Source organism: Limanda limanda, chromosome 17 (assembly GCF_963576545.1).
Source record: "Limanda limanda chromosome 17, fLimLim1.1, whole genome shotgun sequence".
In the NCBI taxonomy this organism is placed as follows: domain Eukaryota; kingdom Metazoa; phylum Chordata; class Actinopteri; order Pleuronectiformes; family Pleuronectidae; genus Limanda; species Limanda limanda.
The window spans coordinates 12994151-13017464 of NC_083652.1; the positions used below are offsets into that span (position 1 = coordinate 12994151).

At 47.4% G+C, this 23314-nt stretch overlaps 1 protein-coding gene and 1 non-coding gene across 2 annotated transcripts; one reads left to right on the forward strand and one right to left on the reverse strand.

The window, feature by feature from the left end:
* Positions 1-693: 693 nt before the first annotated feature.
* Positions 694-775, reverse strand: trnas-aga (transfer RNA serine (anticodon AGA)). The gene has a single exon. It is a non-coding gene; the product is annotated as a tRNA-Ser (tRNA).
* A 1364-nt stretch (positions 776-2139) lies between these two features.
* Positions 2140-22564, forward strand: bptf (bromodomain PHD finger transcription factor). Its single transcript, XM_061090532.1, has 31 exons — positions 2140-2881; positions 4143-4965; positions 5600-5820; positions 6543-6719; positions 6810-6992; positions 7969-8124; positions 8217-8302; positions 8395-8747; positions 8958-9089; positions 9233-9362; positions 9627-9762; positions 9881-10177; positions 10282-11791; positions 11901-12025; positions 12223-12351; positions 12459-12609; positions 12715-12832; positions 12928-13159; positions 14335-14471; positions 14558-14669; positions 14778-14983; positions 15074-16085; positions 16189-17465; positions 17554-17636; positions 17747-17972; positions 18401-18960; positions 19039-19215; positions 19307-19499; positions 19639-19723; positions 19849-20035; positions 20912-22564. The coding sequence occupies exons 1-31, from the start codon at positions 2350-2352 to the stop codon at positions 20925-20927; spliced, it is 9762 nt and encodes a 3253-aa protein (XP_060946515.1). The 5' UTR covers positions 2140-2349; the 3' UTR covers positions 20928-22564.
* Positions 22565-23314: the final 750 nt, after the last annotated feature.

Sequence of the window (23314 nt, forward strand, 5' to 3'; positions counted from 1 at the left end):
CTGGATGAGATCCATAGTCAGAGTGAAGAGACATTTTTTTTCTGTTTTATATATATACACATTTATTTATTCCTCTATTTCACATCTGCTGTATATATATACATTTATTCTATATATTCATCTATTACACATCTGCTGTATATACATTTATTAACATGCTACAGTATTTATGCATCTGCTGCTACCGGGTCCTGTTCATTTATTCTCATTCACCTGAACTGCACTTACTTTATATCTGTATTATTTCAATCATTCAGTATTTATCTCCGTTGTTAAATCAGTTTTTTACAGCTGTTACTCTGTTCACCTACTTTTACACACATAAAAACTCTTACTTTATAATTAAATGTTTTACTACACAGATATTTAACAGTTTGTGGATATTGTTCTGATTTTATTGTTGTTTTCTTTCTTGTTTGTACTTGTCTTGTCTTGATTCATAAATGTGAGTTAGAGTTATCCTGCAGAATTAGAATTAGAATTTGAATGTTAATCCTAGCTGTCCTGGTGATGTGACGCCGCTGGACGGTAGGTGACGCTCTCTACCTGTTCATGTATTTTATACAACGTTTCCAGATGTTTTGTTAAAAATTAGGAAACAATTCGTGTTTGTTTTTGTTTAAATAACAAAAGTTTATTATTATTACTATTAAAAACAACGTGGTTTTTTTAAATGATAGAAAAAGAAAGTGACGTTGTCGGCAGGATTCGAACCTGCGCGGGAAGATCCCAATGGATTTCTAGTCCATCGCCTTAACCACTCGGCCACGACAACTGTATACTATTAGTAGTTATGGTACTTATTATTCTCAGTGAATGGGATATATCATTTTAATATGTTTTCTACGTGTTTAATTGTTTTTAACGAGCTAATTTATTGCAGCAGTGAGATATGAATCTGTGCTGCAGCCTTGTGTTTGTATTAATACATAAAATAACAGTGTCCTGGCCAATACACTTTATTTTAACAATAAACTCGTCCTGTACTTTAAACTGATTCTGATTTTATTCCCTGTTTCTTAAAGCTGCTCCTGGTTTGCGTATTAATTTTCCACATGCTGCACACACGGTAAACACTGAGATCACTAGTTAGAGTTTAATGTAGTGTGATAGTTAATGTGACTATTGAAGCTCATTTTTGCTGATGAAGGAAAAGACAAAGAGATGAACTGAGTTCATACGATGAGATTAAAGTGGAAATAAAAGAGAAAGACATAATTATTCAATTGAAAGAGAGAGATTTCCCTTTTGCAACGTTAGAAGACATCAAGGATTCCTTTGATATATGATCACTGAGACTGTCACCCGTTCCTTTGATGAAGGCCCCATTTCTCAGTATATTACGGTTAAAGCAGTTTTCCCAAGAGAGAGACAGACTGACTGGTTATGAAGAGAAAGCGACTGGGACACTGAGTGGGTCTACTGGTCTACTGGTTCGCCTGAAACAGGTGAGATCTAGATTCTAGACCACTACCATTAAAGAAGAGACACCTACAATCTAGCGAAGCCCTCGAACCACAAGCAATTATTCAAAAACAATAAGTCCTATCCAATCCCAAGACTTTGCCAAAGTAATACAATAAAATACATTATTTAAAATATATTTATTTATAAGACGGTACGTTTATTTAATAAAAGATCGAAATTATAATAGATCAACACAAAATTAAATATTAAATAAAAACACAGTCAAAGTAAATCATAATCATGACGTTGGAAATCGATATTTTAGGATACTAAGTCATTCATTTATTTTGGTCTTTGCTTTAAGTCATAATTTGAGATGTCAAATAATTATTTTCTAGACATTAAGTCATTTTTATTCTGTAAGTCATAATTTTGAGATACTAAGATAATTTTGGGAGTTTCTAATTTTAATATTTTTTAACAAACATGACATGAATATAACGAATCATTTGGATTTATGATGCTAACTTGACTTAACTTCTTGCACATGAACGTAAAACGCGTCAACTTGCGTTAGATCTCGTATTAAAACGCAGAAAGCACGTGATACAAACCATGTAAATAATGCAGATAATTAAAAACATGGCTCGTGGATTCTCATTGTTGCCCCCGGGCTGGAAGCCGTGTGACCACGTGACGGGCCCGTGGAGCCACAGAGGCAGAGAAGAAGAAGAAAGATGGCGGCTCGGGGCGAACCGGAGCGGGACGCCGGGCCGACGTTCTAAGCCTTCACACCGGGAGAGACGCGGGGGAACCACCGGGCCATCGCACCGTCCGGACCCCCGCTGCTCCGGCTGCACGGCGGTACCGCGTTTACCCGCCTGGTCCTCGGCTAGACCCGCCTAGGGAGTGTGGTTGTAGGAGAAGAGACAGCCGCGGATCATGAGAGGGAAGAGAGGCCGGCCGCCCAAAGCCCAGCCGGCCGACGAGGAGCCCTCCCCGGCCGGGACGAGGGGCCTGCGACCCCGGAGGACCCTGAAGCCCCGGCTGCGGGACAGCGGGGACGAGGAGAGCCCCACGCGGGAGCCCAGCAAGCCCAGCCGGAAGAGGCGAGGGGGTCCCGGCGGAGGGTCGACGCGGGGCCGGGGACGAGGCAGAGGCGGCGGCAGAGGAGGACGCGGCGGCCGGGGAGGGAAGCGGAGCGCGGCCGCCTCCAAAGCGGTGGTGTACGACGACCACGAGAGCGACGAGGACGAGGACGATGCGGTCAGCCTTCGGTCCGAGGAGGAGGAGGTGGTCGTGGAGCCCCCGTCCGAGGAGGACGAGGCCCTGAAAGAGGAGTCCGACTGCCTGGAGGAGGATGTGCTGGACGAGGAGGAGGAGGTGGTGGAGGAGGAGGAGGAGGTGGAGGATGATGCCAGCCACTGCACCGAGAGCAGCTTTCGGAGCCAGAGCACACACGCCAGCACCCCGGGTAAATACCAGCGAGGGGTCGGCGGCTCCGGGGCCCGGCTCCCGGCTGCAGGAGCCCGGGACCCGCTGCTTGTTTATCTCCGGTGCAGGAAGCTGGAAGGTTATTGTTCAAAATGGAGAATGCACAGTGCACGAACACAGGCCGCGGTGCTGCTCAGAGGAGCCCGGGAAGGAGGTGTGATCCCGGGGCTCCACCAGCAGCTTGACCCGCTGACTAAACAACACAAATCACGTTTTTACAAAATCATCCACGTCTTCAAACAACCGCGGATCCACGTTACTGTGAATATCAAGTGCAGCCAGGGCTAGCTTAGCTGCTAGCATGCTAACGGTGGCTAGTGGTAGCATCTCATTCTGTCAGACTGATGCTAACATGCTAACTGTTTACACTCCTCTGGTTTATTATGAAAGCTTCAGTTTGTTTATTATTATTTATTTAAGTTGTTTATCAAGAGGGAGAGGAAGGAGCGTGCTAACCAATTTAGCCTGATTAGCTCGCCTGTCATTTGTAAGCTAGCCCCCCACCATCCTCAGTTCATCCCTTCATCCCCTGAAGAAGTGATGATAGTGGAGAGTTGTGTTGATAAAGTGTAGTTCAGACAACACGTGCATTGATAAACAGCTGCACAGCCAAAGTTTGCATGGATGCAGGACCAGGAAATAATTATAATAATGATAATAATAATATTAAATGTCACCATGTAAAAAATAATATTTAAAAGCTTCCATTCAGAGAAAACTCATCATTCTCATATTTTGATATTTGCCATGAACCACAACTACAATCATTCACTGCTTTTATAACACCTATTAATAGAGATATTTCTACACAAAACGGCAAAAACAATTTATTAATTGGTAATAGACAACTATTTTGATAATCGATTTATTAATGAAAGAAACCCAATTGTTTGATTTCAGCTTCTTACGTCTGGACATTTTCTGGTTTCTTTTAATGATGGTACAGTGTAAAATCTTTGGTTTGTGGACAAAACAAGAAGTTTGAAGCCACAGAGCCGCATTGTTTATAATTTTCCACGAGTAATTGGTTAATCAAGAAGAAGATAATTGTGCAATTAAGGCCTTGTATACGTTGTTTGTCTGTTGCTATAAAGATGTGACCGTATTTTAACCCATAACTTCAATATACAGTAAGAGTCTGTCTCTTCATGCAGCAATAAACAGAATATTGATGCTTTGCTGTAGTCTATGGATTAAAGTCATATAATTCTGTTTAACTAATATCCCTTTGTTTCCCACAGGCAAGAAGAAGCTTCGTGCTCCTCGTGCTCGCTCTCCCATCCTGGAGGAGAAGGAGGTTCCTCCTCTGGATCTCCCCGAGACCTCGGAGGATCTCCTGGTGCCGAGCGAGGAGCTGCTCAACGCCACCTCCGTCTACGAGGTGCTGAGGAACTTCAGCACGGTGCTGCGGCTCTCGCCCTTCCGCTTCGAGGACTTCTGCGCGGCCCTGGTCGGCCAGGAGCAGTGCACGTTAATAGCAGAGACTCACAACTCCCTCCTGAAGGCCATCCTGCGCGAGGAGGACACCTCCAACACGACCTTCGGCCCCGCTGACCTAAAGGACAGCGTCAACTCCACCCTGTACTTTATCGACGGCATGACGTGGCCCGAGGTGCTGCGGGCGTACTGCGAGAGCGACCGGGAGTACCAGCACGTCCTGCCGTACCAGGAGGTGGACGAGTATCCCTACGGCCCCACGGAGAGCAAGATCAAGGTGCTGCAGTTCCTGGTGGACCAGTTCCTCACCACCAACATCGCCCGCGAGGAGCTGATGTCCGACGGCAGCATGCTGTACGATGACCACTGCCGCGTGTGCCACCGCCTGGGCGACCTGCTGTGCTGCGAGACCTGCTCGGCGGTCTACCACCTGGAGTGCGTGAAGCCGCCGCTGATGGAGGTGCCGGAGGACGAGTGGCAGTGTGAGATCTGTGTGGCTCACAAGGTGCCCGGGGTCACGGACTGTGTAGCAGAGGCACAGAAGATCCGGCCCTACATCCGCCAGGAGCCCATCGGATATGACCGGCACCAGAGGAAATACTGGTTCTTAAACAGAAGGATTATTGTGTAAGTTGGAGTCTCACGGCCGCTCTGTTGCTCTAGAGTTACATCTCACTCTGCTCCAGATCCTATTGTCACCTGAAATGTGTGTTAAGTTATCACCACACAGGATATCTTCCAGTGGAGGTGTGAAGAGTCCTTGACACAATCATTTCTTTAAAAGTGCGAGATTGTGTTTTGACAATTTAACTGAACTTTCCCAGAGAATAATTTTTGCTTTTTTGCCAAAGAAAATGTGTTATTTTTAGAGGAATGATTTGTGTGAAGTGTGTGAGATTCAGTGCAACTATTTGGGGTCTTGGTATTGGGTTGGGGGGGATATGCGCTCTACTGAGTGCCGTTAATTATCTTCATTTCTTCACAAGCACCAGTAGCTAGTTCCTGCAGGAACCACCTTGCAGCTCTAACTGTAATCTAGTCTGGCACCAGATGGCCGGGGGGGTGGGGGTTGTAGTTTTTTCTCAGTACCATGTAGCGGCATCCTAAAAGTGATCTATAGAGCAGAGAGTTATGTTTCTTGAACAATCTGCAGCTGCGACAGTTGGGCTGTATCTTCCATATTCAGGCCTTGCTGTGAAGTGGAAGAGGAAACTTGTGTGTGTGTGGTTTGTTCTGACATCTTTCTCCTGTTCTTCCCCAGCGAGGAGGACGGGGAGCACAAGACGAAAAAGATCTGGTACTACAGCACCAAGGCGCAGCTGCAGGAGCTCATGGAGAGTCTGGACAAGGAGTACTGGGAGGTGGACCTGCATGCCACGCTGGAGGAGATGAGGGAGGAGGTGCAGGCTCACATGGACGTCACAGAGGACCTCACCAACAAAGCCCGTGGAAACAACAAATCCTACCTCACCGCTGTCAACGGTAACGGATTTTGAATTTGTCTTCACACCCAAAAAAATAGTATTTGTGTTGTCTTGTTGTGGTACTTGTGAGAGGACACTTGTGACTGGGGTTGTGTAGTGAAGGTGTGTATCAGCAGGGTTTCCTCTGTGACCCCAGTGCTCTGTAGATCATGACGGTTGCACAGACGTGCTCGGAGCTGCCATCTCTTCCTGTTTCACGCTCTTGTCAGACTGAGCGCTTTTCTCCCTCAAACATCCTCCAGAGTAGTTGGATGACTTTTTATGACCATGTCAGCAGTTTCCGTTTGTGTGTTTGTCGTGTTTCCCTGCGTGTCTGGTGAAGTAACTGTTTTTCTACGCGTCTGTCACCAGAAAACAGACGATGAAGGGCAGCACGTTTTTTTATTTATTGGATTTAAGAATGTTCTCTGCAGTCAGGAGGAAATCGCTTATTTGTAAAAAGCCACTGCAGTGACTTTTATTTATTTGTGTCCATCGTAACTGATTTATGGGTTTTAGTAGTATTTCTCATCTGTTTAAAAGCCCAATGCTGCAGCTGCCCAGCTCTGCCTGTACCTTCCTGTTCTTTGAGCTGCTGGAGATGCAGTTTTGAAACATGATTCTCTGCTTTTCATCAGAGAAAGTCTTCCAGGTTTTGGATCTGTGTGGATCAGCCATTGTTTTTTCTGGGTTAACAGAACTGTATCGTTTATTCTGAAATATGTTTCATCCTGTTTGTAGATGTGATCACAGAGCATTTGAAGGTCAGGCAGCAGGCGAAGACTCGAGCAGAGGAGGGAAAGCAGGAAACGGAATCGGGTTCTGTTAAAGCAGCAGAAGAAACTACCGACTTCACCTCGCAGCTAGAGAACAGCGAGCTTAAAGTCCCCGAGTCCAGGGAAGATGCTGGTTCCCAAGGTAAGAGTGATCCCCTTTCTAAACTTACTGATAAATGAAATTGTGACTCTGCTCGTGCTATAAGCTTTGTGTATGTATGTCCTTCCCCAGCAGCCTCAGTTCCTCCTCCTGCAGATGAGAGCTGCAGGTCGGATCCTAACCCCGACTCAGCCTCCCAGGACTCGGCTGTGCCCAAAACAGAATCCACCGAGACCAAGGAGGAAACCGAGCCCGGTCAAACCAGGAGCCTGGAAAGTGGAGATTCTCCTGCAGCGGCAAAGCAAGAGAGGACAGGTTCGTCAAAATCTGACAAAAATCCTCTCTTGGTTGTCTGACTGCTGCTGGCTCTGTTTTAACACAACTTCAAACATTGTGTTGTGTGTTATCTGCCCATTTCGCCCTTGATGCATACTCCTGAGGCTCTTAACAGTCTCCATGTGTGACACAAACTGGGAAAGGATTTCTACTGGAACATAAATAACATTTCAGACAAAACCTTTATGCTGCGGCTCCTTTGTGTGGATGATTCAAAAATGTTTAAGCTCTTACGCAACACTAGAGTTACTGGAATCAGCCTCTTCCTTTGTAACTTTCCTTTCCATTGTCTTCGGTAAACATCCAATTAGATGGTGTAGTATCAGAGACTTTAGGCTGTTGCAGGTCATTTTCAACTTGTTCAACCGAACTTCAGGTGTTGCATTCATCTCCTGCTGTACTGGTAAAACAATCAATTTATTTCTGCAGCATTTCTTGTCCTGAGTTACATATTGCCTCCTGCTGTCGTGGTCTTGAAAAGCACACTTTTGGCACTGTGGTTGGTCGGCGTCCTTGGCAGCGGCCCCACACCACGTCTGTCACAAGCAGCCCCTTATTCTCATTCCAATTTATAGGCCTTTGGGTGGGTTCCTGCTGGTCGGACAAAGGGCTCTCTGCCTGGAAGCACCACCTGCTACCTCGCCAACAAAGAGCTGCATGTACTGTATATGCAGGACTCGACCGTTGAAACACAAAGGCAGAGTCTTGATTTGGATTTGCAGCAAAGTGCCCAGTCAGCTTGTTTAAGTTGGGTTTTGGTTTTATAGACCTAGATAAACACTTAATGGTCCACCAAAAAGTTGTATTTTTTAAACAGCGTGTAGGTCCTATGTGAAAGCCAAGATTTAAGGCCTGGTGATACTCTGAATAAGATATATTGAGTTGCCAATGTCTTTAAAATGTCATTTAGTTGTTTATGTGTATTTAAAACTGCATCTTTCTGTATTTTTCTTAGATGAGAACTTGAAAGCAGAGTTAAACAGCGACAACCCGCTGACACAAACCCAGGTTCAGCCTCAGCAGCAGTCGTCTCAGCCGGAGACGAGCAGCAACCTGCCGGACCTGGCTGATCGCTCCTCACAGTCGTCTTTCACCAGTCAGGATGGGGCAGGTAAACACGAGAGACACTCCTCAGTACTCAAAGTAAACAATCAGGGAATCAGTGTTGTTAAACTAATGGTGTCGCTGGTTTCTGATTGACAGAGGATTATAACGAACGGGTCAAAAGTGAAGGAGTGAAGGGAGCAGCCCAGGAAGTGAATAACCAGATACCCAGAGGCAGCAAAGAGGTGATCATCTGTTTGTTGTCAAAACCTTTTTATATGAAAAAAAACATAAAAAACGATTTATTAAATCCACTGTATATCCTCTCGTGTTATAGTCATCCCCAGTTCGCTCCGACGTTGGCTCTTTGCGACTCAGCTACTTGAAAAGGGACCTGACGGTGAATCTGAACAGCTTGTTCAAACTGGGTCAGGAGGGTAAATACAGGGTCTACCACAACCAGTACAGCACCAACGTCCTGGCCCTCAACAAACATCAGCACCGCGAGGACCACGACAAGAGACGCCACCTGTCGCACAAGTTCAGCCTGACCACCGCCGCCGAGTTCAAGTGGAACGGCTCCATCTACGGTTCTCGGAGCCTGACGGTCTCCACCCTGCGTCTCACCATCATCCAGCTGGAAACCAGCGTGCCCGGACCCTTCATGCATCCTAACTGGGCAGCGCACAGGTACAACTCACGCCAGGTTCATGTTGTTTGACAGGCGACTACAGAACAAAATGTAGTTTTACCCGTAAGATACAAGTAGATTATTTAGCGAGATTCCGAGGAACTACTGCTTTTCATTAAGAAAGGTAATAGGCAGATATTCAGCTTCTAAGAGTTGTGTTGTTGTTGTTCTACCTTCTGTCTAATGGTGTCTGTCTCTGGTTTCTCAAGGAACAACTGGAACAAAGCAGTGCAGATGTGCAGCAAGGCCAGGGAATTTGCTCTGGCCTTGGCCATACTGGAGTGTGCCATCAAACCAGTGGTCATGCTGCCTGTGTGGAAAGATTCTCTCGGTCACACAAGGTGAATGAAGCAGAAACCTGCTTGAACATTAACATCTGCTGTCTCTTCAAGGTCTAAATGCACCAGTGATTTCTGCAGCAGTTAGGATCCTCACTCTCATTTCAGCACTGCTCATGTACATATTCTGTGTTTTCTCACCTAAGGCTACATCGCATGACCTCCATTGAGCGGGAGGAGAAAGAGAAGGGGAAGAAGCGAGAGAAGAAACTGGAGGATGAGGAGACGCTGCAGCAGGCCACCTGGGTGAAGTACACCATCCCCATCAAACACCAGGTAACATATCACAGCTCTAACATCAAATACACTGATGTAGACCAGTGGTTAGAAACCTTTATCACCACCACCAGTCGTGCTATAAAATGTATAGATATGAATTGTTGTGGTTTTACTTTCTAGGAGTGTTTATTATGGACAGAGATAATTTCTGATCAGTCTGAGTTTGTTGTTGTTTCAAAATGGAATTGAATTAGAAAGGACATAGCCTCAGATAAGTGTTACTACATTATAGTTGTGTGTTTGAATGTCTTCTCCATGTAGGTGTGGAAGCAGAAGGGGGAGGAGTACAGGGTGACTGGTTATGGTGGCTGGAGCTGGGTCAGTAAGACCCATGTCCCACGTTTTGTTCCCAAGTTACCAGGGAACACAAACGTAACCTACCGCAAAGAACTGGAGGGTAAGCGCTGAACACTTGTACCGCTTTTATTTCAGAATCAGGTTTATTGGCCTCCATGTGTTGTTCTGCTAGAGGCAGTATTAACTCATATACTAATGTTTTCTTCCTGTCACCATAGCAGCTAAACTCAAAGAGAAGGGAAGGAAGGAAAAGGCAGCATCTTGCAAAAACAACCAGAAGAAGTTGACTGAAACTGAGAAGCAGGATGCAGCGGATGAGGACAAGGAGCAAACTTCTCTCAGTGCATCAGCTCAGATCACTTCATCAGAGGAGGACTGCAAACCTCAGAGCTCAAAAGAGGAAGAAACCCTTACTGAGAAGAAGGAGGAGGGGAAAGAAGTGGAGGAGAAGACAGTTGATGAAAAGATGGAGGTTGACCCCTGTCCAGCACCTGCTGCTTCAAGTGATGAGAAAGGTAAATGGAGGAATTGAAATGATCCCTCACTTATTTTTTGGATCTTCCTTGATGCTGTTTATATGTTTCCATCATCCGCTGATTTGTGACTCTTTGCGTTGCAGATCAAGCTGAAGACAAAGGCCCGTCCTCGTCGTCTGTGGAGCCTGTGAAGGAAGAAGCCGTCAAGAGTGTAGAACAACCCAAGCCGGAGGAGAAGGCTGCATCGAAGACGTACTACGATGTCGTGAACGTCAGCGAGGGCTTCCAGCTGCGGACGGCGTACAAGAAGAAGGTAAAGCCGTCGAAACTGGACGGGCTTCTGGAGCGCCGGGTCAAACAGTTCACCCTGGAGGAGAAGCAGAGGCTGGAGCGGGTGAGGCAGGCGGCCATGCAGTCCAAAGTCCCAGCTACTAAGACTAATGTAGGGCTGAAGACCGAAGGATCCACGTTAGACAAACAGCAGCCACCTGTGACCCCGTGTGTGAAAGCAGAGGAGAAGGAGGAGAACTTGCACGTGAAGGACAATGTGGTGAAAAAGCTTGACTTTGAGCAGGAGGCGAAAACGGACAACGTGGACATCAAATCAGAACCAACGGCAACCAACCACAGCAAAGAGACAGAGGTGAGCGCTGTGCAGAGCATAGAGGTGAATGGAGGGCCCTTAGCAAACAGTAACAATTGTATATCGGAGGGAAATAAAGAGAAGACAGAGGTGACGCTAGCGGGAGAGAATCCTAAAAAACGTGGGTTCGAGGAGATGGAGAAAAGCAGCGGACAGAGCGTCGCAGAGAGCATGGAGGTGGAGCAGAACAAGAGCAGTCCGGTGCAGGTGAATGGAAAAGATATGGTCCCTGCCGCTGCTGCAGACTCAACCAGAGTCCAAGATGATATCAAGCCGGTCAAGTCTCTGATGAATGGAGGCCTCTCTCAAAATGACGTGTCTGACTCGTGTCATCCACCTCCCCTGAAAGTCCCCAAACTGGAGAACCACGTGGCGGAGAAAGGAGACGCTCTGAGTAGGAAAGAGGATGTGGCGGTGGACAGTGAGGGAACCACACCTGCCAAGCTTTCATCCTCAAGCACCTCCTGTGTGAAAAGCTCTGACAACTGCAGTGGTAGCGAAGGTTTGAAAACCACAACTGCAGAGTCTCAAAATGTCCCAACAACCAGCAGCATCACTAAGCCTGATGGGACGCCTCAAGCAGCCGGTGGTGCAGTCTCCTCCCTCACCACCACCACCACCTCCACCACCCAGTCCAGCGCCTCTGCACCTGTAGCAGTCGTCCCACAGAGGAGCAAACATCCAGTCGCTGACACCAGGACGGGCTCGACAGGTTCAGCAGCAGCCAGCTCCATGACGATCAGTAAGGAGTACTCCACCAGAGACAGAGTCAGCCTCCTGAGGTTCTCCAAATGCAAGAAGGCTCGCTCGGGCACCGCGCTGCCGTCCTACCGCAAGTTTGTTACCAAGAGCAGCAAGAAGAGCATCTTCGTCCTGCCGAACGATGACCTGAAGAGGCTGGCGAGGAGAGGAGCCATCAGGGAGGTGCCCATCTTCAACTACAACGCCAAGCCAGCCCTGGATATCTGGCCGTACCCTTCACCGCGACCCACGTTCGGGATCACATGGAGGTTTGTAACACATGAAGACCTATTTTGGGTGGTTAGAAATAACGTTGGGAGCGTCTTAAGTGTAAACAATACTTACCAGCTCTGTTTAATATGACTATGTTGCTTTCAGGTACCGTCTGCAGACTGTGAGGTCACTGGCAGGGGTCAGCCTGATGCTGCGGCTGCTGTGGGCCTGTCTGAGGTGGGACGACATGGGTGTTAGAGCAGCTTCCAATGCAGGGGTCACTCGGAAAGGTGAGAAAATGCTTTGCACCTCTGTTTGTCCTGTATTGATGTTTTACTTCCTCTATACAACTTCTCTGCATCTGGCTTTAACGTAGCATTAATGGATTCATTTCTTTTTCATATCAAACATGCAACTTCACAAGCCTCTAGTATTTTGACTGCCGTAAGTGGTGCCGTTGCACTAATATGTTTTATTTTCACCAAAGAAACCTCGGACACGGACGTCACCACGACAGAGATCATAAAACGAAGAGACGTGGGGCCGTATGGCATCCGCTCGGAATACTGCATCAGGAAGATCATCTGTCCTCTTGGGAACAGAGACACTCCCAAAGGTATTCAGTAACATTTGTTTAGAAGCAGTGTGAGAGAGTTATTTAAAGAACGACCGCAAGGGGTTGTGCTGATGTCGTGCATTTTGTTCCTCCCTTCACACGAGTAGAGACCCCCACTCCACAGAGGAAAGGTCTGCGCTCGAGCGCCTTGAGGCCCAAGAAGCAGCAGCCAGCCAAGCCGACTGGGCCCATCGCTGTGGAGACGTGGGTAGCCGAAGAGGAAATGGAGCTGTGGGAGATCAGGGCCTTTGCAGAGAGGTGAAAAAAAAACAGATAACAAATATGATCCTTCTTGGGAACATTGAATTCTTCTGGTGGAGCCCTGATTCGCCAGATTCTCACCTTGTTCCATCGGTGTTACAGGTTAGAGAAGGAGAAGGGTTCAGATCCCTCCAAGACTGGCAGCAGCCTGAGGACGGCAGAGGATGTCAAGGCTCATCTGGAGAACCAGCTGAAACAGGCCAGACTGGCTGCTCAGCAGGTGGGAACCCTGTGTTTTGATGCTACAGCTTCCTGAGAGGTCACTAAACTCCATATACCCGAAACTAAATGCTTTCCCAAATCATTTTGTTTTAGAAACGTCTGGAGCAGCCGAGACCGGGTACACCTGTTTCCACCACAACATCCACCCCCCCCTCAGCAAGCTCCCCGGCATCCACGGGCCTGAGGACAGGTCAGGTCACATCTGGAACCAAGATGGTCCTCGCCTCCAAACTGGGCTCAACAGTTTCCTTCCAGCAAGACAAGAATTTCCACCAGTCGTTCGCTTCCTGGGTCAAGCAGGGTCAGACCAACAACAGCAGCTCAGGTAAGCAGGTGGAAAACCGTGGGAATCATCTTAAACCCAAGTGACACCCTGGAATCCATCATGTTCTGTGAGAGACAGATGTTCTCACACATTTCCTTTCTAAGTCTTCAAGCCACATGGATTTGTAAAAGGTCGATCGGCACAACTCTTTATTTTTTTCAATCTTTTTTCTGTCCATTTGTTACGTCGGTAAATAGATTTGGTTTCCCAGAGTGACTTTGAGACTTGTGGTGTCCACTTTCAGTCCTGTTAAAATTCTAAAGGATCATAAAAAACTCAGAGAGTGTATACCTCTGCCAAGGCTAACACCCAATCTCACCATGTTAAAGTAAACATAAAATCCTGGATCTGCCTGTTTATCCAGATCTGCTCTGAATGGGTTCCTCCTCGGTTCATGTTCCACCCGTCCACAAAATATGGAAATCAGTTGCGTAGTTTTTGCGTCGTCCTGCTGACGGACAAGAAAAGACGACAAAGTGCAATAGAAACACATTCTCCTTGGCAGAAGTAATAGTTAAACCTTCCAGTAGACACCACAGCTGTAGACTGGCATTTTTCGTGGCCCTTGTGGGTGTGCATGACCGCAGGTGGCATGGTGTGTCTTGCAGCCTCCTGTGGCTCGGTGGCCACCGTGGCCAGCAGCATCACCACCTCAGGGCAAACCTTCCAGATCGCTGGCAGCCCAGTGACTGTGGCGGGCCAGGTCCTCGCTGCCAAACTCCCGCTGCCCGCTAACAGCAAGATTGTCACGCTCAACATGCCCACCACTCAAGGAGGTAGGGAGCACGCGTCTCATCCATTTCCGCTGGTTTGGGCTCACGCTTGCCAAAATGGATGAAATATTTGTGTCGTGAGGCAAACATCAGCATGGATGATGCCACCATTTTCTTTTTTTTTATCTCAAAGTGAGCGTCTGCTTGTTGTTGTTTTTCAGTTTTGTGCAGCCGTCTTTAAACCACCTCCGATCTCTGAGTTGCGATTTAACTGTTGTGCAATGAGCTGAGTGTCCAAAGAACATGACATTTCTTTTCATTTAAAAAAAACAAACAAGACATTGCAAAGCTCCTCCCCTGCAAACACCCAGCATGCCACCGCTACTTCAATATATCCTTGACCTATATTACCTGAATCTGCTCAGTACACATTCATCCTTATGTAAATGTTCTTATCGACAGGTGTAGTCCAACAGAAGGTTCTGGGCATCTTCCCCTCTGGGCCTCCTGCGAACCTGAGGACCTACAGCACACTACATCCTACGACCGGCAACATCAACCTCAGAGCCTCCACCTCCGGCTCAGCTGCTCAGCAACAGGTGGGGGTTTCACCATGTCTTTTATATTGTTTTGACTAATGAAGCATGATCCCTTATATGATTTTACCGCTGGTTTTGTTTTCTAGGCCAGTACAGCTGCAGGTCAAACCCAGCCTTGCACTGCGATAGGCCAGCCAACCCCCCTGTCTACCTCTGTGGGCTCCGCGATGGTCCGAAGTCCAGCGGTGACTCAACAAGGTGCTTTGTTGATTTGATCTTTTCTATTTCCCAGTGAATGTCAACAGCCTTTGTGGCTCACGTCATGCAAGTTCAAACTAAAACACCTCCCTCTTCCTTCTCCTCCAGGCCAACCTCAGCAGATGGTGCCGGGTTCGACGCCCGTGCCGACGGCCGCAGCCGCTCAGAGAGCAGCGGCTCCTGCACCATCACCTCATGCAGCCGCCACAGCTCCTGGACAGTCGCCTGCAGCTCCCGCCCAGACCAGCAGACCACAGCAGGGCCAAGTCAAACTAACTATGGCGCAGCTCATGCAGCTGACACAGAGCGCTCAGGTAAGGACCACATTTTAACTCCTTTAGTGAAAATGAAGAGTTTTATAGTATGACTGAATCTAAAATGTCTTTTTGTTTGCATCTCCACAGGGTGGAAACCCCGGTCTGACGGTGGTGATCCAGGGTCAGGGCCAGAGCCAGGGTCAGCTGCAGATCATCCCCCAGGGTGTGACAGTCATTCCCGGCCCCGGGCAGCAGCTCATGCAGGCCGCCATGCCGAATGGTCAGGTCCAGCGCTTCCTCTTCACTCCCATGCCCCCGTCCTCATCACCCACTACTGCCACCCCCCCTGTACCTCAGACCCCTCAAACCCAAATGTCGACTCCAGCTCAAGCCAGAACCACTGCACAGGTCCAGACGACTCCCTCAGCCTTAGCCCAAACACAAATGACAGCTCCTCTACCTACCCCAACACAAATGCCAGGTGTGGCCCCTGTACCTGCAGCCCAGACCTTTTCAACTGCTTTCCCACAATCCATCCCTGCTCAATCACAGATATCTGCTCCTGCCGGGCTCCAAGCTGCAGCTCAGGCCTCCTCACAGGTTTTCTCCTCCACACCAGGCGTCCTCCCCACACAAGCCCAAGTGGCAAGATCTGGGACTGCACCCCCGCACCCAACCCTGGGTATGACTCAGAAAGTCTTCACCTCAGCCCCTCAAGTCGCCACCTTTGCCCCAGGCTCGTTCCCAACACAAACCCAAACTTCCATGACGCTGCCTGTCCCTGGGCAGTTTGCACCTCAGGCCCAGGTCCAGGCCCTCAACACCTCCCCGGGCTTAACCCCGACCCCTGTCCAGATGCACATCACTGCCCCTTCCCCTGCTGTTGCCCCCGTCTCAGTCAAGGCTGCCCAATTTGCAGCCGCTACCAACTCAGCCCAAACACAAGTGTCTGCCTCTCTTCCCTCTGCAGTCCCAGTCCCCACCCCCGCTCTCGCTCCGGTCTCTGCTCCTGTTTTAGCTGGTGTGTCCGGTCAGATTTCTGTCCCGTCCCCGGCTCTAACACAAACTCAAGTCACGGCTCCAGTTCCCCTCCACGCTGCTATGGCCGGTGCTGTGGTCACACCGGTCACAGCCACCTCCACCACACCTTCAGTGCCAGGTAAAGGACCCACAACTACTGTTTTATTCTGGTGGTCTTACACATGTTTAAAATAAATGGCATAATTTAATACCTGTCATCTCTTTGCTCCCTCCTCTTGTAGCTCTGATAGAACAGAGGGCAGCTCAGCCCCAGGTTTGGACTCCAGCCGCACCTCAAGGTCAGACTCCTGTTCAGCCGGCTCAGCAGGCGGCAGCTCCCATTCAGGCCCCTGTCTTCACGCCCCTGCCACAAGCATCTCTTACTCCCCAGTCTCAAGCACAAGTCCAGCACCCGACAGTTGTGTCCATGCAGCAGGTTTCTCAAATGCCAGTCTCATCTGTGCAGGTTCAAATGAAGGGAATACCAGGTTCTTCTGTTGTTACTACAGTGAAAGCCCCCCAGCCTCAGCTCCAGCCCCAGACCACTACCCAGCTGCAACCCCAGCCTCAAGCCCAAATCCGTGCACAGATTCAGGTCCAGCCCTTTGGCCAAGTCCAGCAGATACCCCACATTCAGGCTCAAGCGCATCTCCAGCCCAAAGCACAAGCCCAAATCCACCCGCAGGTCCGAGTTCAGTTTCAGCAGCAAGCACCCCAAGCCCAAGTGCAGCCCCTCGCTCAAATCCAACCTCAGGTGCAGTTTCAGACCCAAACCCAGAACTTTCCCCAGGTCCAGTACCACCCCCAGGTACAAGCTTCATTTCAAACGCAGGCGCAAACCCCGACTCAACAACAGGTCCAACCTCAGCCCCAGGTACAGTCGCAGCCTCAGGTTCAGTCTCAGGCCCAAAACCAACTCCATCACCAGGTTCAGGTCCAATTCCAGCCACAGGGTCAGATCCAGCCTCAGGCCCAGCAGCAAACGCAGCCCCAGTTTCAAATCCAGTCACCGCAGCAGCTCCAGGTCCAGTTCCAGCCTCAAACCCAGAGTCAAGTTCAAACGCAGCCCCAACTTCAGGTCCAGTCTCCCATCAGGCATCAGCTCATCACTGTCCCCGGCCTGCAGCAGCCAGTCCAGCTCCTCTCAGCTCTTCCACCCCATGTCGCAGCTCAGATCCAAGCTCAGATCCAGGCACAGGCGCAGCAGCAGGGCGGCACGGTTCCACAGCAGATCAAACTGCAGCTGCCTATCCAGATCCAGCAGGCGGGGGGGCAGATTCAGGCCCACCAGATCCAGAACATGGTGACCATACAGGCACCAGCAAGCGTCCAGGAGCATCTTCAGAGGTTGCAGGTGCAACAGCAGCAGCAGCAACAACAACAACAACAACAACAGCAGCAGCAGCAACAACAACAACAGCCACCACCACCAAAGAAGAAGAAACACCATGAGGCTAAAAGGGAACAGAAAGAGCAGAGTCTGCAGACTCTTAGCCCCGGAGACGGAATCCAAAAACAGGTGCGACTAAGAAAAATTCACAAAAATGTATTTCTTACAAAGTCAAGATACTGAAATATTACAACATAATTGTTTTTATTCTTGTCAGGTGGTAGTGAAGCAGAATGCTGCAGCAGAGCAGCTGAAGCAGAGGAAGTCGCTGGCTGCGGCTGAGCGAGAGGAGAACCAGAGGTTTGTTTCACTGTCATCGTGTGGTGTGTATTCTCCTCACTGACCTCAGCTCTACCAGACCTGAACAGACTCTGTGATCAACATGACATCCTTCTGTCTCCGTTCCTCAGGATGATCGTGTGCAACCAGGTGATGAAGTTCATCCTTGACAAGATTGAGAAGGACGAGAAGCAGGCAGCTAAGAAGAGAAAGAAGGAGGAGGTGGTGGAGCAGAAGCGCTTCAAGCAGAACGCCAGCAAGCTGACGGCGCTGCTGTACAAACACAAAGAGCAGCTGAAGGCCGAGATCCTGAAGAAGAGGGCCCTGCTGGACAAGGAGCTGCAGCTGCAAGTACAGGTTAGCAAAGCAAGATGGATGGAGTGTAAAACCCACTTACATCCACCAGCATCTGGGTTTGTCTGCAGAGGAAATGGTTGCAATGACTCGGCAGTAAACACGGGTTTTAATTGACTTATTTAACTTCTAGGTGTTGGATCGTAAATAGCCACGAACGTTTGTTTACTTTTTGTGCAAAACCACTTTTTACTTCCTATCGTGCACAACAGAGGTGATTAAGTTTGTCAGTCTGTGTTAATGAGTCGAACATGACTCGTGTTGGAAAAAGGGAAACTCATCTACTGGCAATGGGAAAGGAGTCAAATACCTTTTCAGCTGCTTTCACCTGCGTGAAAATACATAAGACTCTTTCTTTATCAGGCATATTGAGGAGTTTAAAACAAGTGAGAAACCACACATGAATTTTCTGTGTCTTCTCTTCTCCTCAGGAGGAGCTGAGGCGGGACCTGGCCCGGCTACAGAAGGAGAAGGAGAAAGCCCGAGCGGCCATCACCCAAGCTGCTGCAGCCACAGTCAAGGCAGCGTCCTCCCACTCCTCCCATCCTTCCCACTCCACACATTCCCCTCACAGCAGCCACACAGTCACCTCGCCGCCCTCGTCCCACAAACGCAAGAGGGAAGAGGAGAGGGACAAAGACCGACCCAGAGAAAGGGACAGGCACCACGACAAGGACAAGAAACGGGACCGGGACAAAGACAAGGACAAGGACAGAGACCGGTGTAAAGACAGAGACAAAGACAAAGATAAAGACAAGGACAAAGACAAGGACAAAGACAGAGACCGTGATCGAGAGAAGGAGAAGGAGAAAAACAGAGAGCGGGACCGGGAGCGAGACAAGGACAGAGAAGGAGACAGAGAAAAGGATCTTCCAGGAGATCCCAGCTCATCTAAACACAAGAAGAAGAAGAAGCCCTCCTCTACCTCAAAGGATCACAAGAAGGACAACAAGCTGTACTGTGTCTGCAAGACGGCCTACGACGAGTCAAAGTAAGATCCCTGGAACACGCCACTGTAAAGTTGACTTGGTGACACTTCCACTGAAACCTTTTACTGTTTCCCTCTCAGGTTTTACATCGGCTGCGACCTGTGCTCCAACTGGTTTCACGGCGCGTGTGTCGGCATCACGGAGAAGGAGGCGAAGAAGCTGGAGGACTTTGTGTGTAACGACTGTAAACAAGGTCAGGAAGCCGAAAGCAACGAGGAGCTCTTCTGCATCTGCCGGACGCCATACGACGAATCACAGTACGACAACACACACAGCTGCCTTAACTGCCTTTTTCAAAACGCTTTTCACTGGTGTGTTAACCAGGATGCATCTGATTTCCACCTGCAGGTTTTACATTGGCTGCGACCGCTGCCAGAACTGGTACCACGGGCGCTGCGTGGGCATCCTGCAGAGCGAGGCCACGCACATCGACGTGTACGTGTGTCCACAGTGTCAGTCGACAGAAGACGCCATGACGGTCCTCACGCCGCTCACCGACAAAGACAGCGAGGGGTTGAAAAGAATATTACGCTCGTTACAGGTATGAAACCAGTGTCTGTAGCTTCCTGTGATGGTTAACTTTGTTAAGATGATATTTGTTCAATCTAAAAACAAGCCATTTCATTTGTTCTTCAGTTTTTAAAGCAACTATGATTTGTTTCACTTGTATTTTCTAACAGACTCACAAAATGGCGTGGCCCTTCCTCGAACCAGTGGATCCCCACGATGCACCGGATTATTATCGCGTGATCAAGGAACCGATGGGTAAGAATAAGCAGCAGCAGCTTATGAGAAAAGTTGTAAATTTCCCTCCGGCTGATCCATACTCTGTGTTTCGTACTTTGTGAATATTCCTCTCACGCTTCCCTCTTTCCTCGATCCCCTTGTAGACTTTTCCACAATGGAAACCCGTTTGCAGAGGCGACATTACCACAAGCTCACTGAGTTTGTGGCCGACGTGACCAAAATCTTCGACAACTGCCGCTATTACAATCCCAACGACACGCCCTTCTTTCAATGTGCCGAGGTGCTGGAAGCCTTCTTTGTACAGAAGCTTAAAGGATTCAAAGCGAGCAGGTGAGGCTGAGCACTCGTCCTCCTGCACACTCTCCAGGTTCCCCGGGGTTCTTCTCAACTTTTCCATTCTCATGTTTTTGTGCTTTACACCTCTGACTCCACGCTGGTTGTCATGACAGTCTCATTTATTCCTTTTCCTTGTTTTGCATTATTGCCTGCCATTCACTTCTTACTTGTACTTCTTGCTCTGGCATGTCTGTAGTCGTGGTATTTGGCTGTAGAATGAGTTTTACACTTAGACTCGAGTTGACTTTAAACACTCAAATGGTTTTAAGAGTCGCTTGGAACTAAAAACAAAAGAGCCTCTGCTGTCATTGAGCTGATAACTGAAATCTCATAATTGTCCTACATGCCACTGTGCTCTTTTATAATGATAAAAGTCTTATCTTTTTATTTATTACTTGAAGGCAGACCTGCTGGACTCATCTTTGGCATTGTGGCCCAGACCGGCCCGCTATATCTCCATATCAATATCTCCACACCTCCCTTCTCCGTTTTACTTTCAGATTAATTATTTAATGACGCCGGCAAATCAATAACAAGTGTTATTGACCCTGTTGTCTTTGCCAACAGCTGTTTACTATGATACAACTATTTATTGTGTAGGAGCTGTTATTCAAACGATTTCAGTTTCACGCATGCCCAGTTTACATTTAAGCAGATTTAAACTGATGCAGAGACAAAACACTTCACAGAGATCAGTTAAGTTTGAAATAGATAATCAAAAATCATCGTATTTGGATGGAGCCTCAGTGCTGTCCTTACAAACCTTGGTGCCATGTTACATCTGTGTCGTGAATCATCTTGCATTTGTGTCTGTTCACCTTTGCTGCATGCTTTTTTATTTATGCCATCCCATTCTCTTCTTTCTTGCAGATTGTCAGATTCTTAAGTGGGCCAGTCTAGCTGGAGTCTGGACTGGATGCTGGGGTTTCTTGTAATAATGACCTGGGAAACGCTCTTGTTTCCAGAAAATCACAAAAACAAAATCCATTTATTAGGAAAAACAAAATCAACCATCACAATAACAACCACACACACTCAAACACCAAATGTGCTTTCATTCAAATGTGACAATATCTGGTAATCATGACTTATTTGCAGCCATGTTGACAGTGTTAACCATGTAATTGAGGGACATGCTTTCTTCCAATCACAGTCACAAGGTTGTTTTCAGTGAGATTTTAATGCATTTTAGTTCTTAACTTTGTATTTATTTTCAGTTACTCATCTAAGTTGAACTGGACATGTTGAGAAGGAAGATGTCACCAGAAATATGGATATAACAAAGCTGCATATTTTATTATAGAGATATTTATATGATATTTTGTATGTTAGAGTTTGAAGAAGCTGGTTGTCTTGAGTGTACCAACGTTTTATCATGTACAATGGTTGTAAGATATCTGACTTTGAATGTTTTAAATGATATGGAAACTAAACATTTTAGAAAGTATTGTTTTAGAAGACCAGAGTTTGACTTCATAACATGACCTCAGTTCTTGTCCGTGATAAAAGCATTCCCTGTAAATTACACCAACATGGCTGCAGGATCCTCCCTCCGATCCTTTTCACATTCTCTCCATGTGTTCTTGAGCTGTCGTGACAGTGAAAGAAATAAAAATAAAATGTGAAGGGCTTTCAACTCTCCCCTCTCTCCACATCCCGTAGGTCTCATAACAACAAACTACAGTCTTCGTCAGCCTCTTAGAAAGCGTCGCACATTGCTCAAAACAAAATGCACTTACCAAGAATGTGGCTTTTCTGAACTGTAAGTCTGTGACGGACTCAGCCTCCCCCCCTCCCCCCCCCGGTGTTTGGGACGTGCTCCTCTGAGTGTCGGCGCAGCCAGCACTGCTGCTTCTCACAGAACCTTTTTCGGGCCGGAGCTGCCGTCGGCCCATTTCAGCTCCAAGGGACCTTTTTTGTTTGGACCTTCATCAGTGGGACTGTACTAAAGGAGCGTGAGCAACTGAGGCATTTCAGAAGAAAGTTTACCTCGGAGAAAAGACTCTTAAGGAGCTCTCACATTTCCATGTACTTTGTTTTTTTTTATCTCAATCTTTTTATTTCACTTTTTTTCTTGTTAAAAAATCTCTCAGGCCATCCTTGTGGTCATCATGTCGGAGACGTAGGAAGCTGAAACACTCACTGACCAGTGGCTGAGTTTTTACCGAGCATCATGTATCGAGGGTTTTGTGTCACCGAGGAGAAACTCTCCCATTTCCACTCGTCATTTAGTCTGAGGTGGCATGAGAGACAGTTGTACTAAATATCTGGACATCAGTAGTTTGCTTGGTTAAACTCCTATAACCTCCTGGACGTGTGGTAATAAGCTGTTGTAAATGACTTGCTCTGCAGTAGTGACTGACCGATCGACTGAGAAGGATGAAACCGTGTATCTGAAGGTTCCTGCCCCGTTTGTAAAAATTTGTCAGATTTTTTTTGACTTGATTTCTTTTTTTCCTTTTTTTTGTATCACAGCTGAAGAAATATTGATGTATATGGAACTTAATAAAAAGCTAAAGACTGGTTTCTTCCTGTTGTGTGTTCATGGCTGATGGTGGGTTTGGTGAAATCTTTTGCATCTCAAGAACTAATTTAAAGAAGGAAAAGTGTAAATGTATATTAGTATATCATAGATAATAGATATAATGTGAATAGTTTTCACTACAGTTGTTTTTTTTCATTATTGAGACATGAATGTATACAATTCAAATTACAAAGTCAACATTTGGTCCTTGTGAGCTGAAAAACAGTCCATTAGTCAATTAAAACATTTGTTTAATTATTTGTATTTCATTAACAATTTTCAAGTTCTAATAATTCAGGACGTCCCCTTGAGCACAAGGTATATATTTTCCTGACTGTAAAAGAAAAGATTATTCATCATTCCTTTAATCCCTTTTCTGTTAAAAGTATTTCAACATACAAAAACATCAAAGCTGTGACACAGGAACAGGAAATGCGTCACAGCGTTAAATACGCACATGTGTCTCATTAGCCGCAGTTTATGCACAATACAAATAAACATCTGGCAACACACAACAACTCATCTACTTCACACGTGTACTGACTCAGACTCACACACACATGCATTGAAACAGACTATTTGTGTAGTGTGTAGTTTTAATTGTGTATTTCTTTAAAGTATATCGACTGTTTCGTTTCTCTGACGGTGAACTTGAAAATAAAAAAAGTTTAAAACCGCATTTATCAAAGGATAAGCACGTGCTGAAGTCCGGCGGTGACGTGTGTTCTCCCTCGCCATGCTTCCTGCGC